This window comes from Chenopodium quinoa, unplaced genomic scaffold (assembly GCF_001683475.1).
Source record: "Chenopodium quinoa cultivar QQ74 unplaced genomic scaffold, ASM168347v1, whole genome shotgun sequence".
Classification (NCBI taxonomy): Eukaryota; Viridiplantae; Streptophyta; class Magnoliopsida; order Caryophyllales; family Amaranthaceae; genus Chenopodium; species Chenopodium quinoa.
Window position 1 is genome coordinate 13,636,569 of NW_018742204.1, and position 17,773 is coordinate 13,654,341.

Sequence of the window (17,773 nt, forward strand, 5' to 3'; positions counted from 1 at the left end):
AAAATTCTAGAGTAAGAAGGGAGCATGGAACAAGGTATAGGTCAGCTATGGATGTAATACCCCTCATGACTGCTTTAAAAGGAGTTTAATATACTACTCATACCAACAAGATGCATCTTCCTTTTAGGGAGCTCATATGCTAAGAATACTCCATAGTTAAGCGTGCTTGGCTGGGAGTAGTCTTGGGATGGGTGACCTCCTGGGAAGTTTTCCTAGGGCGCGCATGAGTGAGGAAAATATATGCCGAAAGGACTTGTGTTGGTTTATGAGGACAGTTGTTGGCCCTTAATGCGCATTTCGTGGCAATAGGCCCCTCCGTAATTTGTTTGGGGTCGGGGTGTTACAAATGGTATCAGAGCAACCCTGCGACCGCGTGCTGACCGTAGATAATTAATCCTATGTCAGTCGTCTAGCAGGGGAGAATTCTGGGGCCATATAACTGTAGCTAGACTGGATGTAACACTTTGGCTAACAACAAGATACATCTTCCTTTTATGGAGCTCATATGATAAGAATACTCCATAGTTAAGCGTGCTTGCCTGAGAGTAGTCTTGGGATGGGTGACCTCCTGGAAAGTTTTCCTATGGCGCGCATGAGTGAGGACAAAATGTGCCTAAAGGACTTGTATTGGTTTGTGAGGACTATTGTTGGCCCTTGATGCGCATTTCGTGGCAATAGGCCCCTCCCTAATTTATTTGGGGTCGGGGTGTTACAATGGAAGGATAAAAAAGACAATCACAAGTCATGTTCTTTTAGTGAGGAACTAAAGCTCCAGAATTAAAGCTTCAAAGGGGAGTTCCTTACATGAGGAACTGAAGCTTCAGAGTCGAATCTTCTCAGAGTTTCAAGGAGCCTAATGTATTTTATTTTTATTTTAGGCTTCTTGTATTTGTGTTAAGTACAATGATAAATTAGGATTTAAGTGGATTTAATTTTATTAAGTAAGGATTTTATTATCCATATTTTAACTTGCTTAATTTCGAAAAATATCTTTTTGTTAAAAAGGATTTTCTACTTTTATCTAAGTCTATCTTTTAGGAAAATCTGACTTGGGAAAATATTCTTTCCAACATGTGTTTTACTTGGTCTAGGAGGTTGAGAAAAATCAGGGAGCTGTAAAACCACTTCCTGATAAAATGTTTTAGCTTGTTGCCCAAGCTCCCATGAACTGCATATCCTAATTTCATGGAAGATGTGGGTAAGTGGAGGTTAAGGGAAACAGTGGTTTTTAACTTCCTTCTCCTCCTATAAATAAACTTGGTTTTCTGTTTGGAAAAATACACTTGAGCATTACAATCTTTTAGCTTTCAAAAGAGTCATAATCCACTTAAGTCCTTGAGTGTCTTTGCACTTAGGATTTAGAGTTTAATCTTGAGTTGTATTGGGATAGAGTTTGGGGAAACTCTAAGAGTGTTTATTGCTTTGAGTGAAGCAAGGAAAAAGAGAGAGTTAGAGAGATCAACTGATTGAGGGATCAGTTGAAGGGAGCTTGAGTTCGTTGAGGAACTTGAGTTTAGAGTCTTAATTTGTAATAGGTTGTTTGCTGTATTATTATTAAGAGTTGAGTTTTAAAATCCCTTGTGATCGTGGATTTCCTTCTTATTAGGGCCAAGAAGTTTTCCACGTAAAATCTCTCTTTGCACTTTTAGTTTTGTTTGAGTTTCTTTATAAATTCCGCAAAAATTACCCTACTTCCTCTACAATACAATTCACCCCCCTCTTGTATTGTTCATTCGAGTTAACAACTATAACTAGAACTTTAAGGTAATGACCTAAATAAACACAGGTAATGACCTAAATAAATACAGGTAATTACCTAATCAAAAACATATTTCAAAAATCGCAAAACAAAATTCTGGATCAATCAATGCGGAAAAAAAAAAGAAAAAAAAGGAACTCTAAACTAAATAGCAAACCCTTGTTATCCATTGACGTTAAAAAAAATAAATAAATAATAAAAATAATAAAAAACTGAAAATTAAGCATTTTACACCATCATATTACACACTCCTAAGGCTTTTTCCATTTTCAAAACTATCAAATAAAATGATTTTTACATTAATCAAAATCATCAATCGAACCCTAAACGAAATTTGTACCCTAATTTGGATGGGATTTTGGACGGAATTTTGGTCGGAATTTGGTTGGAATTTTGGTCTGAATTGTTGTCGGAATTTCGGTCTTCATTGCGAATAGATTATACATTAATCAAAACTATCATGAATGAAGAACAACGAAGTACAATAATGAATTTTTTTTTCCTAAATTGGAACTCTAATTTAATTTTTGAAAATGATTTTAATTAAGTTAAAAATAGATTTTAAAAAACTATAATTATGTATTCTAAAAAAATACACATATTTCACAATTTTTTTTTTTTTTTTGAAAAACCACATATTCACAATTATACATACATGTATAGTATATTTAGGTATTTAAAAATAAATAAAAAAAAATGGACCAATCATAACATGACACCTCATCATGAACCACGAGATGCCCCTAGTTTGATAGCTCTATGTAGAGGTATTGCTCCATCTACAAGCTTTCAGAGCTTGAAACATGTGAAAGTTGAGGAGTGTAAACTGGTAAAGATTCTCTTCCCCTTAGCTTTTGCTATAATACTAAATTAGCTGCATTACTTGGAGAGATCAAATTGCGAAGTTATGGAAGCTGTAATTGGTTACATTGGAGATCATGAGATTCAGATGGGTGCGCCATCAGGTCAGCTAAATGATACCTGCACAGGGGTAGAGTACACCCATACCATCTTTCCTCGGCTGCAGGAATTAAAGCTGCAACATTTGAAGAACATCAGAAGCCTTACTCAACCATGGTTCCTTCTTGTTTTTCCAACTTTAGAACATCTAACGGTGTTCTCATGTCCATGCCTCAAGCTTCCCATAGGGCCTGAAGGCTTGGAAAGATTGATTGAGGTAAGAGTAGAAAGAAAGTGGTATAAAGAGTTGGAATTTGAGAACAATGAAACAAAAATATCACTGCAAAAATGCTTTATAGGTAAACTAACTAGTGCAGGCTATCACTGCCTACTTTACTTGCTATCAATAGTATTTCTGCAGCAATACGTAGCAATAGTCTTAATAATCAAACATGACATAATTGCAGATGCAAGCTCATCGACTTAATGTAGCATCAACCATACTAGGAAGAAAGGCTTCATCAAGGTAGCTCACTATATTGTGGTTAGTCAAAGGAAATTTTGTCAAATATAACCTCTGTTGTTACCTTTTACAGGCAACTAGGTGAATTTGTGTTAGAGATGGATCATTTAGCTAATAATGACATAGTGGTTTCTATGAATTAATGTATAATTCGTATTCAGTATAAAAAGAAAGAATTTCTTAAGGAAACTTCAGTTTTCCTCTCTTTTACTAGACCGCCTTTGAAAACAATGACAAAGTTGAACTGTAACACATGCAATTGAGGGGTGTAGGCAAGTAGCTACACCCCTCAATGATAAATTTTGCAAATTATTTTAAATGTTTTTTGTTCTGTATTAAAATAATAGTTGTAAGTAATGAAACCAGTCTATGTGAATGCTATTCTTCTTAAAGTGACCTACTGTCAGTGAGAAACTGATGTTTCACAAAACACTGAAGTCTGTTTAGCTAATGAAATATACTATATGCTCTGCTCAGAAGTCTTAGGATGGAAACTTGTGTTTTTGCTAACAATGTGACTTAATATTCTCTCTAACTGTCTAAAACATTTACAGAAAAAATCAATATGATAATGGCCTAATGGGGCATCAATGTTACTAAAGGCAAAACTTTTCTATCATTAATTCAATAAACATTTTTATGATTTTATTCTCAAAGCCGATTTTCTGATGAGAGTTGAAATTGAATAGCATACTGAAAAGTTTTAAGCACCAAAACTTTAGAAGCTGTTTCACCAAACTCAAAACAAGAGATATCAATATAAGTCAGAAAGTAGTCATTCCACAACCAGCAGATTGATCAACTAGGCATTATTAGTAATAGCAACTATCACTACCATTTAGCAAGTTCATCTATCCAACATAAACATCATAATACTCCATCTTGTCTCTAAATAAAAGTTTCGGCTACAAATAGTTTTTTTATTTTTATTTTTAATTAACCAAATCCTACTATCTTGTTTTTTTTATATCCAACTTAATCAATCTATGCTCATCATCTTCATCTTTTTAAAAACGTGTGCAAATGGCAAATGAAACTGTTATATGGTGACAGAGGGAATACAAAATAAGCTTTAAATTTAGGGAGTAAAATTACATAACACAAAAGTATCGGCAGCAAAGAGTATTTTTTTATGTGCCATTTCAATAACCTGTTGTCGAGTCAGAGTATGGCAGCAATGCTGTACCTCAGTTTTATTTGTAAAAGGTTCAGAATTCAAAAATAGCCATTTGCAAAAGCAAACAAGTAGTCATCAATATAAGCAAGACAAAACATTGTAAATTCTGAATTGCTGATGAGATTTATATAGACATCACCTGAATTCATTTATCAACAGATGAAATTCCAGAATAAGAAATAGCAGCAAAATGCTGTAACAGTAAATCATCAAGCTGAAGTAGTCATAGGGCAACTCTCCTTTGGCAAGTGAATGGCAACCAAACATGCATAACATTTTAACAAGTCCATGCCATTGTATCATCACATGCCAAGGAAGATTCGCCCCATGACTAATTCACTTGCTTCATGTAATGGCAACTCAAAAAATGCCTACACTTCCAATTTTGTGAGTCAGTTGCCTTTCACGAGTTTTACCTTTGGAGGAGCTCTCTGTATATATAGGGGGGCTTTGTTATCTTAAACATGGAGTTTAAGTCTAGAAAAACTGGCATATCCTTGAAATATACTTAATTAAAATGCTCTATTACATTTCAAATTTCTACCTTTTTTGCAATTTATGTTGACTCTTCTATCATATCTGTAGCAAAAAACAAGAATCTGTCTCTAACTTTTATCATGAGTTATGCTTTTTCAAGATAGATAGATAAAGAAAATGGCAAAGCAAAGAGATGCCCTTTTGTGTGGGAATAATTGTAATATTATGGGCATATCCGCATATGCATGGTTTATACTATGTATTTCTACAAAATGGGGAGTGTTAACACCAACTAGCCTATGTAACATCTATAATTCAATCTCGTCTATACCACTGTCCTTAAGGCGTTCATGCATTCTTAATATAAAGGTGCAAATTAATAAATTACGCACGTTTAGTTTTGGCAAGTGTCCAAGAACAAGAAGTAAGCAAAAGGGGAAATGTTGATCATTGCACTCATATTCACAAATCACTACTTGAAAATGGAAAAATAGTGGAAACTTGCCAGATAAAAAAAAACAAAGACTGATGAAATGTACAATTCACTCCAATAGTTTAGTGCACATAAACGTCTCTTCTCAAAATACATTGCTACGTAGCCTAAGTTACCTTTTTGGAAAAAGAGTGTTGTTTTGATCCTACGAGTAACCCATGTTTGAGCTAATTTGGTTGAAACAAAAAGAGATGGGAAGGTGATATATAACTACTAAAATGGGAGCAAAGCTACACATACACGTAGTGTATTAAGATACATGTATGAAGAACCTTGGAGAACACGTTACATAAGTTATCAATCGTTAGGAAAATTACTCACGTGTAAGTTTAGAGTTTTTGTCCCACATTGAAAAATAAGAGAGAACAACACCAATAATACTCAAGTGAGCTTTGACATTGCCAATAAAATACTAACTTTTACTCATAGAATTATGTAATTTGTAGATTTCACCTTCCTATCAATCATTTGTATACGAGCACTATTACTGGATCCAAATATCATATATCTTACGCTTTTCCTTAAGTTCTTTCTATCTGAACGGTAAAAAAAAAAAAAAAAAAAAAAAAAAAAAAAAGTCAAAACAGAAAGAAAATTTAGTAATGAAGGGGCATCAAGTATTAGAGTTAATATAACAAGAAATCTTTTATAATCGATCGATTTGCCAATAATCCAACCTTTATTAGATGCCTACTAAATTCGAATTCGGAAATTGCCACAAATTACACCAGTTAAGTTGTTAAGTAAACACACGATTAAGTGTGGCAGCTAATCGTACCCCGGCTTGTGCTAATCGTTGATTAACTATTGGTAATCGAGAAAAGAAGTAATCATCTGCAGTAAGTGAATAGATTATATGTCAACTAAGATAGTGGAACACAATTTAATATTCTTTAGTATAGCTAGACCAATGATTAATGGCTTACCTTCTAGTGTTGAGTCTTCATCAACATCTTTGTAAGCCCAATTACAAGCTGCATTTACACTTTCTGATGCATATCTATAGCAACAGAATAACGTGTTAATTTACTTCTTTTGTTTTCCGACACATGCATACGTATGCGGCAGGCCCGTCTTTAGACATGTTTTTTCTCACATACGGAACAGGGCCCCCAAAAATCAGGGGCCCATAATTAAAAAAAAAAATCATAACCTCACATATTCACCTTCTTCTAAAGATCACACTTTCCAAACTAAGGGCATGTTCTCATTGACTGAACTCAGCTGAACTGAACTGAACTGAACTGAATTGAGCTGAGCTGAACTGAACTGAATATTTTATAAGAGAAGGAAATAAGGAGCTGAGCTGAACTGAACTGAACTGAACCGAGCTGAGCTGAACTGAACTGAGCTGAACTGAACTAAACTAAACTGAGCTGAACTGAGCTGAGCTGAACTGAATTTCAACGTAAGAGAATAGGCCCTAAAACCTAAAAATTCATCTTAAATCTTTGACTTTATTTTTTAATTTCCAAAACAAAATTAAATTGATTATAAAAATATAATTGAGCATTTTGCTTTAAAAAATATTAGAAGGATTATACTTTTTAAATAAAAAGTTTTTGTTTGTTGTTTTATTCAATTACTATTAAACTTAGTAATATGAATATTTTAGCTCTATAATAATTTGTTGTAATGTACTTTAAAAAAATTGTCATTTTATAATAATAATATTTTTAACCTTTTAAAATAGTCCTCTAAAATTGAAGGGCCCAATTTTAATAATTAGAACAAGGCCACTAAATTGTCGGAGATCATAGACGGCCCTAGTATGCGGCATGCCATATTGCCATTAATTCATTAATAAGCATATGGCTAGGTCTAACTAGTAATTAAGGGTGAGCTTATTCATCTGATTTTTCCTTATATAAATTATTTGAACTTATTAAACCAATCAATACTTAGTTTACTTGAATTTAAAGTTGGGTAGCTCTTATTATTAACCCTTAGTAGAACTTATATTTTCTAAATGTAATTTATCACAAACTTATTAAACCAGAGATAAGTGAAAATAAGAGGACTAAACAGGCCCTAACTTAATGGTTCCAAACTCTAGCACGTGTGAGGAGTTTAGCTCCCTACCCCCTCAAACATTGGAATATAAACTAATGAGTCTACTAATTAAGGTTTACTTCCTAGTTTCTAAACACTTAATTGTTTATTTGAAACATCCTAAACACATTATTAATTAAAATAGATTATTGCATTGGAATTATATAAAGAAGGGTTCTAACTGAAACATAATATTGTAATAAATGATCGATCCAATAAATTAAAGTTGAAGAACATACATGTTTGGACATGTTGGTTTGTCATGATCGCAGTTTTCCCACTCTGGAACTTGATCAGCCCATTCATTCTAAATCACAGAATTAAAATAATAAATTGGTTAGAAAAAATTTCTTACCACTTGCAATATTAACATATATATCAGCAATTTTTTGGTGCAGCAGGCCAAACCATGCGACAGGGGTTATCTGAGTTTTTTGGTTACTTGAATTACTCGGTCATCAGAGGTTACTTGAGTTTTTCAGTCAGGGGTTATTTAAGTTTTTCACTGAGGGGTTACTTAGGGGTTCAAACAATGGTTACTCAAGAGGTTCACTCGGTTAAAGGTTACTTAGTCATGGGTTACTCGAGTTTCTTAGTGAGTCCACATTCAAAAAATTGTGACTCGAGTAACCCTTGACCGAGAAACTCGAGTAACCCCTGACCGAGAAACTCGAGTAACCCCTGACCGAAAAACTCTAGTAACCCCTAACCGAGAAACTCAAGTAATCCCGAAAACTCGAATAAACCCTGACCGAGAAACTCAAGTAACCCCTGATCGAGAAACTCAAGTAACTCTTGCCGCACGGTAAATAGGCCGCATATAAAAATTTATGCATATACAAATCTCATGATCATAAAATAAGTCTATGTGAAAAATAGAAGAATGATAATACCGTAATATTATGCTGGATTGCAGCAACGAGGTCATCCACATTTGTATTGTACGAGTCTTTTTCTTCTGTTTCAATAATGCTGTCATCCCAAACCTAAATTCAATAACACTAGTATTAGTTTGCAATTGTATCAATTTCAGTAATTTTTTGCCTTCAATTTCTTTGAAAGTACAAAACCATAATATAAAATGGTACTCCGTACTCCGTAATACAAATGAAGTAACGCAATAACTTACGTGATGTAGATTAGTCTTCCTTGTGTACCAGTGCACATCTATTGTGTTTCCTCCCTTGTCTGAAACATGACTCACATGTAGTGGCTGATATGACATATATTAATCACGTTAGTAGTGTTACTCGTTTATGACTGGTAAAAATATTACTCCCGATTAGATATACTTCCTAGATGAATTTGATAGCAATAATTTTTAGATTACATATAGGAGATTAGGAGGCACAAATTGTTGTGTTATGTATATCAATTTTTTTAATAAAAGTGAAGTGACCAATTATGTAGGATAAACTAAAAGATACTCCCTCCGTTTTTAAATACTTACTCCATTTTTATTTTTTGCACTATTCATTTGTCTTACTTTGACTAATGTTTGTGATTTATACATAAGAAAAAATATAGTCTTGTGGGTACTTGTTGGAATCATCTCAATGAATAGATTATTAATTTTCAATTGTTAGAATTTATACTTACTGATAATTAAAGATATTAGTGATCAAAGTTTAGCATCGGTACACGTGTCCAAGAAAAATGGAGCAAGTATTTAAAAACGGAGGAAGAAGTAATTTTTTTTTTTAAAGAGACAAATAATGGTGGAGTATAATACCCTTGTTGATTTTCTCCACACATGCAAATATATGTCATTACTCATTTACATGCTCAAGTGATATGAAAAATGAACCCTGGCCTGAGGAAGAAGGGGAACTGTACACAATCCTATATTCCTATGCCAATAAGGGTATGTACTGTTTAGCCTAGCTTTTACAACTATATGTCTACTTTTAATTTCTGTTCGAAAATTGATTTTAAATAAACTACGAAGTATAAGTGAAAATAATTTCTAAAAAACAAAACTATTTCGTTTTAAAAAAAATTAAACTAATCTTACTTAAAAGTAATCATTTCAACATACCATTGAAGTTCACTAGCTTCAAATACACATAACTAATTACAGATTAATTAATATTAAACAAAGCATATATTTCTACAATGCAAGGTTTGGCATAGTCGCAAGGGTTTAACCTCATAACTTAAATGGTTATGATCAAATCAAATTCCATTGGGAGCTCTATGGGGTGAAGTTTCCCTTATCCTTACCTTTTCATTCTCAATGAATTCAACCGATAAAACTAGATTGCCTTGACTTGTAAAAGGTGCTGCTTCAGTGTTTAAAGTCTAGCTAGAAATTGTTTCAAGAGCTTGACCATACATTGTCTAAGTTCTTTGTACTAAATCTATACAATACTATACGTTACCCAAATTGGCATATTGATTGTGGCCTTGTTTGGAGGGTAAGAAAATTGATCATTTCGAAGTTGTGGTGACATAATGTGAATTAGGAAAGCGTGAAAGTTTGAACTTAAGTACACTTTTGATTAAGACACATGGATCTACCTGTTACTTGAGCACAACAAACGTGTTTATCATAAGAAGTTTTGTCATGTTTTTTTATATTCTACGAGTAAACAACTTAAATGATAGAAATGTCTAATAATACCCCCTCCTTTAAACACACACACAAATATAATATTATTTTTTATTCTAAATAATTCTAAAGACCTAATTATATACCTGGTGAATATCTCCAATAAAATGAGATAGGAAAAGAAGTGCTTCTGTGAAGTTATCTGTCAAATAAAGGAGTAATAAATTGAAGGAAAACATTAGTTTGAATCCAATAACTATGATAATTATATCGATCACATAATTTCAAGTATATAATATAGGGAATGCAGAAAAGTTTTACTATTTTGTACTTATTATTAGATAACGAAATAGAAGCTTATTAAATAGAGGAAACTAAGAGCATAAACCGCAAGGGGTTAAATTAGAGTAATGAGGACAATGCATGTATCAATTAAAAATGGCTAAAAAGCAATCAATCAATGTTTTAGAAGATGGTGCAATAAGTAATTAAGTATTACTCCGTACATACCTCGCAAATTCAACTTCATGATACACATTTTCTCTCGCTTATTACGTATTACATGTGTGTGTTTTTTTTAATCATTATTATTATTATTTATAACTTGATCATGTTATTAAAATAATGTCACATTCTTTTGTTCTTATTTCACTTTTTAATTTATGTTCTTTTATATTGAAAGAGAAAAATACAAGTTTATCTCCTTGATAAATAAAAGATATTTATCAAATGACAAAACTGTAAATGTAAGTTAGGGGTTATAAGGGGACTATGGAGAAATTGGTGGGAAAAGGAGAAAAAAATCATTGAAAATGGGTCATTAAACGTCTTTTATTCAATGCAATAATTCGGTAAATGGTAGTTTTTTACAACATTAATTATTTTATAAGGTAGTTTCTTACAACATCTATTATTTATAAGGTAGTTTCTTACAACATTTTTTTAATAAGGTAGTTTTTTCACAAAAATTGTCTTGTATAAGGTAGTTATTCACAAAAAATCATTTTAATTACAACGCAACAAGAATGTTCCTAGAAACAAATAAGTGCCGAAATTGAAGAGTGAATGATATCAACATGACCTATTTTAGTAATAGCTAATAGATACTTTATAATCCATAAATAATAAAATTAAACAAACTCGTATTAGTTAGGTAAAGTGAGTCTTACATTGATTAGACGATGAAACAAGACTGTTACTTTTATGGGCAATAAGTTGAGTGGTGTAATTGTTAATAGCCCCAGCAACACAATTGTCCTTCACGCCATCTTCATCCTTGCAATCCCCTTTAAACCGTTTAGGTGTGCATGCCAAATTAAAAAGAGTGTAACATAAGCAATTAAGCATACAATGTTACAATATGCCAAACATGTAACATAAGCACGGAGACGTGAATTTAGACCAATTAAGACTGTTTCATATCCGATCAACAAATTTAATTTGAAAAGGAAACTTGAAAGTATCGTTAAGGATAACGATTTTCAATCAAATCAGACTCATGATCCTCAATCAAATCAAGTACCAAGTCAATGATAGCATACCTTGTGCAAATCTTTTCGCTAGCTGTCGTATATTTTTTGTATAGCATATGCTTAAAATAGTATTGGAATATTATCATTTATACTCTTACTATCATTGCTGGTAGGATTCTAGAAAATATAGCCTTATTGTTTATAATAAATTATTCTCGTGTAATATATTAATCTTTCTTGTAATCTATAATCTATGTTATGTTATAATATACTTCGTATTATATATGAAGATAATATTTTTCTTGAGTCATATATGATGACTAGTTTAAATCCCGTGCAACGCACGGTTTTTACTTAATCAAATTATGAATCGGTGAATTATAATGTTAATACAACAATAATTTTTTTTTTCAAAAAAAAAAACAATATTTTTAATTGACACAAATACTTGAATTTCTTTTCAAAAAGAAAAAAAAACAAAAAACAAACAAAACAAAAAAACTTGAATTAATATTATATTGTTATCAAAAGTTATTGATTATTAAACATTAAAAAAACACAAAAATTTAATGATTATAGTGTTTTATATGAGAATGCAATTTATAATTATAACCCGTGCAATGTATATACCTATATGTCCTTATTTTGTTAGCATGTTTTGACCGGCACAATATTTTATAGCATACCATAACTGGCACAATGTTTTACAAATTTAATTGACTAATTTTTATGAAAATTAATAATCATGATTTTTTTAATTTTTTTTATATTTATGTTTATAGTTATTGAATTGTAATGTTATTACTCGTATTATATATAAAAAAATCAATAAATATATAATAATAGCTAAAGTATCAAATCCTGGTTAGAACAAAAAAACTTTCAAAGAAAAAAAATATATTGTAGAATGATACGAAGTGCAGGAGTAGTACATTTTATTATTCTAATATATTACCTTATTATGTGTTTGTTTATTATAGAAAAATACCTATTATAAAAAATACGAAAGGTATGCATATAAAATAAATTTCGTATATAGTTGCCAAATTGAAATTTAAATATCATAGGGTATATAAAATAACATTAATGAAGATTTTGTACAAAAAAAGAAAAAAAATGGAAAGAAAAAAGTGGCGGAAAATTTTTAATCGGAAAATGACAAGTGTCATGTCAGATTCGCTTTTAGTATTATGGATGAAATTGATTATATTAGATATAAAAATAATTTACATTTAAGAGAGTTAAAAATTACCAAATGAAGTATAAAAATGGATTGTTTCAAAAAAAAAATTAAATTTAAAATATATATAAAAATGGACACCATTGACTTCAAGATAATAGTCATACGTAACAATTAAAACAAAAAAAATGTTGGTAATAGAAGCCCTATTATGCACGTTAAATCTAGGGGAAATGATTTCAACTACATATATATGTATTTTATTTTAATTGAAACGTGTTTAGGGTGACATATATCTTACTTTTTAGAAAGATGATAGAAATCTTATGTGTTTTCTTTTAATTGAAACATATTAATGGTGATGTATCTTTTTAGAAATATACATGAGAGAAATCTAAAGAGGGTAAGTGTATGTTCACATTTACTGAACTAAACTGAAGTGAATTGAATTGATTGGAGCAGAACAAAACTGATTGGAGTTGAACTGAATTGAACTGAATTGAGCTGAATAAATATTAACGAGAGAGGAAAATTAGGAGTTGAAGTGAACTGAATTGAACTGAACTGAAATTAATGTGAACAGGCCCTAACTAAATAAACACCTTTTTTTTTTCCTTGGGTGGTTAATGTGTTATGCCGGTATCAATATTATATTATTATAGGATAGATCAAGGTTAATTTGGTATTTATAAGTTTATGAAACCCAAGTACATAAACCAACTTGAAGACACCACACTACATGCCACGATGATAGCTATCCCACCTATCCTAGCCTCATGGCCCCAGCCTTATGTGACACTTGGCTTGGGATGCCTCCAAATACGTTACCCAACTAACACTTATAAAACGTTTACCGCCGTATTACAAAGAACTTACAACTCAATTTACACTCAATTTGAACCATTGATAGTTCCCTCAAAGCACCCCAAGTGTTGTTAAACTATTTTAAGGTTAACGTTGTTCATTAATATGTGTGTCATTTGTTGTCCGTATTTAAAAATAAAGAGAATAATTCATTTTCAACTTTTCAATAAAAAATGTACCTGAATCATCCGAATAAAATGACTCAGGATAAATGATAAGAAATTAAGAAGTAAAAACATTATGAAAAAAAGCAAATGAGTAATAGAAGAGGGCATACTGTTGTACAGGAAAGTGCAAAGAGAATCAGGGACGTTAATGTAATGGAGGGGTGAAGACCAATGGTAACGGAACTTAACATGGTCTGCCCATGAACATAAACTCCCTAAGTCCCCTTCCGCGTAATCTGGTAGCAGCTGCTTCACTGCTTCATTTGCCCCATCGCTTAACCGCAACTGCCAACAATTATACATAATTAACGGTGTGATACACATGTATATAATACATCAAGTTATTCGTGCATATAATAAATTAGTGTGATAGCTCACTTTCAATTTAATTGACACTCAAATAAAATGAAAAGGTGTTATCCGTATCTAATAATGTATACGGGCCTAAATTCAACACCAATCATGAACTCGCACAAGAGTATAGTGTTACTAATTTAAAATATTCTTCTATCCTCCGTTAACAGTTATTTGCAACATTTACTAAAAATAGGTGCTACCTATTATTTACAACATTCCCAAATCTTGCTATTTTTAAAAACATTTTTTAAATGAAATTACAAAAACACCCTTATTTAAAACTTTATAACATTATTTACCTACTTAAAACATAATTGATTAGAAACTAATCTAATCTAATAAACTTATTTTATCTTTCATTAATCATCAATCCCTATTCATTTCTTTATCATCTTCCCCATTATCTTCCTCTCTCCTCCTTCATCATCTTCTTCCTCTTGCCCATTATCTTTCTCTCTCCTCCATACTCTTTAACATTAACTTTCTCTCTCCTCCTTCAACCACTTTTCATGAATTGAAGAAGAAAGACACTCAATTTCAGATCTAGAAAGTGGTCTCGATTTTGTGGGTTGGGGATCTGGGTTTATGGGTACGATTTTGTGGGTTGGGAATCTGGGTTTGTGGGTAGCCCGTTACTGCGGCTGGTCTGGGTCTTGGTGCGAGGGGGTGGTGGTTTGTGGTTGGATTTGGTGGTTTGTGGGGGTGGTTTTGGTGGTAGTCGAAGGGTTTTGGTGGTTCGTCGGTGATTTTGGTGGTTCGTGGGGGTGGTTTTGGTGGTTCATCTAATCGAATATTGGCGGGGGTGGTGTTGGTGGTTCGTCGAAGGATTTCGGTGGTGGTTTTGGGTTCTGGGTTTCGGTGGGTTTGGTGGTTCTAGTGGTTGTTGGTGGTTTGAGTGGTTGTCGGTCGTTTTGGTGGTGGTTTTGGGTTATGGGTTTTGGTGGTTGGTGGTTTTGGTGATTTCTATGGTTATGGGGTTTTTGTTTAATTGGTTTTTTTTTAAAAGATTTTTACTTAATCACACACCCCTATTTTTCATTAATCATGCTTAAAAACTTTTGTCTAGGAGTCCGCGCAGGTTGTATTTTGTTATTGTTTGATCAATCGGTTAGTTTTCGCCACATTAGGACATCTTTTTTGATTGTATGTTGTCTTTATTTTTTGGTCAAGTAGTCGAACACACTATTTAAGTCAATGACATTCTAAGTTATTTAAGTCAAAACCAAAATGTGGAGAAAATTTTGCTTTATAGACCAAATTAAAGAGAGTACTAAAAATTGTCGTGGATTTTGGCTTTTGAATATGGTATAAAAGTTGACTAGTTCAGTAGTTTGCACATAAACAACAATCAATAATTTTAAGAAAGAATCAATATTAATGGTATTTATAAACAACTACTCGGTAATAAGTAATACTATAATAAGTCAAAATCTTTTTGGTCAAACAAATCAAGTGAATCAGCTATGAGTAATAGCAAATCAAGTGAATTAGCTAATTAACTAGATAAAATCATTAACATACAAGTAATTAATACGAGCACTTTTTTTTTTTTTTTTTTTTTTTTTTTTTTTTTGAAACCAAGTAATTAATACGTTACAAGTAACAATAACAACCTTTTCTTGATCGATTGCAAAATTTTTACAAAGGTTATGTTTTAGTAAATTGTTACTTGCAAGTTTCAAAGAGTATCAGTATAATCCCTATGCAGCGAATAAATAAGATTCAATCAAAGAAAAAAAATATGGTGAAGAAAGAAGATTAGTACAATATTAATAATGAACGTTAACAAAATAACTTGGCCAGAACATTATACTATAAATTAATCAGAACAACATGAATTTCTTCTTAAAAAAAAAAAAAAGAATGTAACATGAATTGTTATAAGAAAAGTAGAAGAAGAACCTGAGCAATTTTGCAAACAGATGCATGACCATCAATGCCCCAACAATGAACATTTGAACAGAAAAGCGCAACAAAGAGGAAAACTAGCGTCAATTTCATAGTTTCCATTTGTATTCCCTTTTTTTTTGGTTTTTCTTGAATGTGAATTTTTGAATTTGTGATGCAAATTAATTAATACAGTAGCTAGGTCAGTAGTATCTATATATTTTGTGCATTGTTCTTATATCAATGGGAAAAGGTCTCAAAAAGGAAGAAAATATCAACAAAATAAAGGCTAAGTGTGAATTTGTGAAACTTTGTTGTACATATTTAGTAGCATATCCTCCATTTAATTTGTATATCAAATCATATCTTTTGACTTTAGTTGGATGGTTAAATTCGTACCTCTTTTGCCTCTCAATATATGTGTGAAAAATTGTTGCCGAGGGAGTTCAATATACGGAGCATGGTACTTTCTCCATTTTTATTTATACTTGTAACATGTTTCAACTTTTAACATTGCTCTTCTTCAAAAAATAAAAAAATAAATAAATAGATAACATTGCTCACACACTACTAGAAAACCGGCCATTTTCGACGGAAAAAAATCCGTCGAAAACACCCTGAATTCCGTCGGAACTGGTCGTCGGAAAAGCGGACGGAAAAATCCATCGGAAAATTATTTCATGAAATTAAAAAAAATACATCGCGCCACCGCCGGCATGGCGTATCACCACCTACAACCACCCAAAACGCAGCTGTCAACCCCACCCCCACCCAACTAACTGAACCACACCACCCACCACGACCCACCTAAACCCGACCCATTTCCTAGCCCTAACCGTTCACAGCCACCACCTAAACCCACCCCTCCTAACTCTAACCCTCCCAAACTAAACCTAGATTTAAAACCGCCAACATTGCCCCATCTAAACCCGACCCACTTCCTAGCCCTAACCTAACCAGAGCCCCCACCTTAACCCACCCCACCTAACCCTAACCCTCCCAAACTAAACCTAGATCTAAAACCACCCACCCAAGAGGGGTTCCCTTGGGCTTGGCCCCTGATGACTTTTGGGGAAAAAGTTTTAAAGCCCAATTAAAAAAATAAAAAAAATAAAAAAAAAACTAAAACTGATGGCTTTATACGGCTAACTAAGAGAAAATTTAGGAAAAGGAAAAGAATCCTTAGCTTCCCAATTTCGATTCCTTAGCTTCCCAATTCCAAAAAAAAATACCTGACAAATTAATTCATTGTGAAACCTAACCCTTTGGCCTTTCCCCTCCTTCTACTCCGTACATTTTTTTTTTGTTCCAATTCAATATCAATTTCAACTTCCAAGATCAAATTACAAATTTACAATATCACTATATCAGGTATTATACTCGACTGCTTTCTCAATTTTTTGTTTTTAAGTTTTTGTTTTCAATTATTTTTTTCAATTTTTGCAATTAATTTTTTTTATGTTATACTATGTACTAGGGGTGGGACTTCGGTCTGGCAGTTCGGTTTGACCTCGGTTTGAGTCGGTTTCGGTTTAGAGCGGTTCGGATTGAAACGGTTTAGTTTAGCTGGCGGGTCGGTTTGGTTCGGTTTGGGTTAGTCACGGCTCGGTTTGGTTTCGGTTTATTTCTTTACGGTTTAAATTCGGTTTGGGTCATAAGCGGGTCGGTTTATAAACGATTCGGATTATGTCGGTTCGGTTTGATACGGGTCGGTTTAAGGGGCGGGTTTACCCGGGTCAATGTCAGTTCGGTTTACAAACGGTTTGGATCAAGCCGGTTTGGTTTGAAATGGCTCGGTTTAGGGGCGGATTTACCCGGGTCAATATCGGTTCGGTTTATAAACGGTGCGAATCATGTCGGTTCAGTTTGAAATGGGCCGGTTTAGTAGAGGGTTTACACAGTTCAATTGGTTCG

The 17,773-nt window shown here is 32.6% G+C and overlaps 1 protein-coding gene across 1 annotated transcript; it reads right to left on the bottom strand.

Moving 5' to 3' along the window:
- Positions 1-4,915: 4,915 nt before the first annotated feature.
- Positions 4,916-17,268, bottom strand: LOC110719071 (endonuclease 2). Its single transcript, XM_021897984.1, has 9 exons — positions 15,875-17,268; positions 13,726-13,900; positions 11,102-11,218; positions 10,079-10,134; positions 8,511-8,594; positions 8,275-8,367; positions 7,621-7,688; positions 6,256-6,329; positions 4,916-6,163 (listed from the first exon to the last, which is right to left on the bottom strand). Exons 1-9 carry the CDS (start codon positions 15,980-15,982, stop codon positions 6,069-6,071), a joined length of 870 nt encoding a protein of 289 aa, XP_021753676.1. The 5' UTR covers positions 15,983-17,268; the 3' UTR covers positions 4,916-6,068.
- Positions 17,269-17,773: the final 505 nt, after the last annotated feature.

What these genes read in the sequence shown, in the direction of transcription:
- LOC110719071 (XM_021897984.1), bottom strand. Translation starts at nt 15,982, where the DNA reads ATGGAAACTATGAAATTGACGCTAGTTTTCCTCTTTGTTGCGCTTTTC. An exon ending in TTATTGGAGATATTCACCAG is followed by an intron (nt 8,595 to 10,078) that starts GTATATAATTAG and finishes ATGTCATATCAG; the next exon opens with CCACTACATGTGAGTCATGT. An exon ending in CAATCCAGCATAATATTACG is followed by an intron (nt 7,689 to 8,274) that starts GTATTATCATTC and finishes TCTGTGATTTAG; the next exon opens with AATGAATGGGCTGATCAAGT.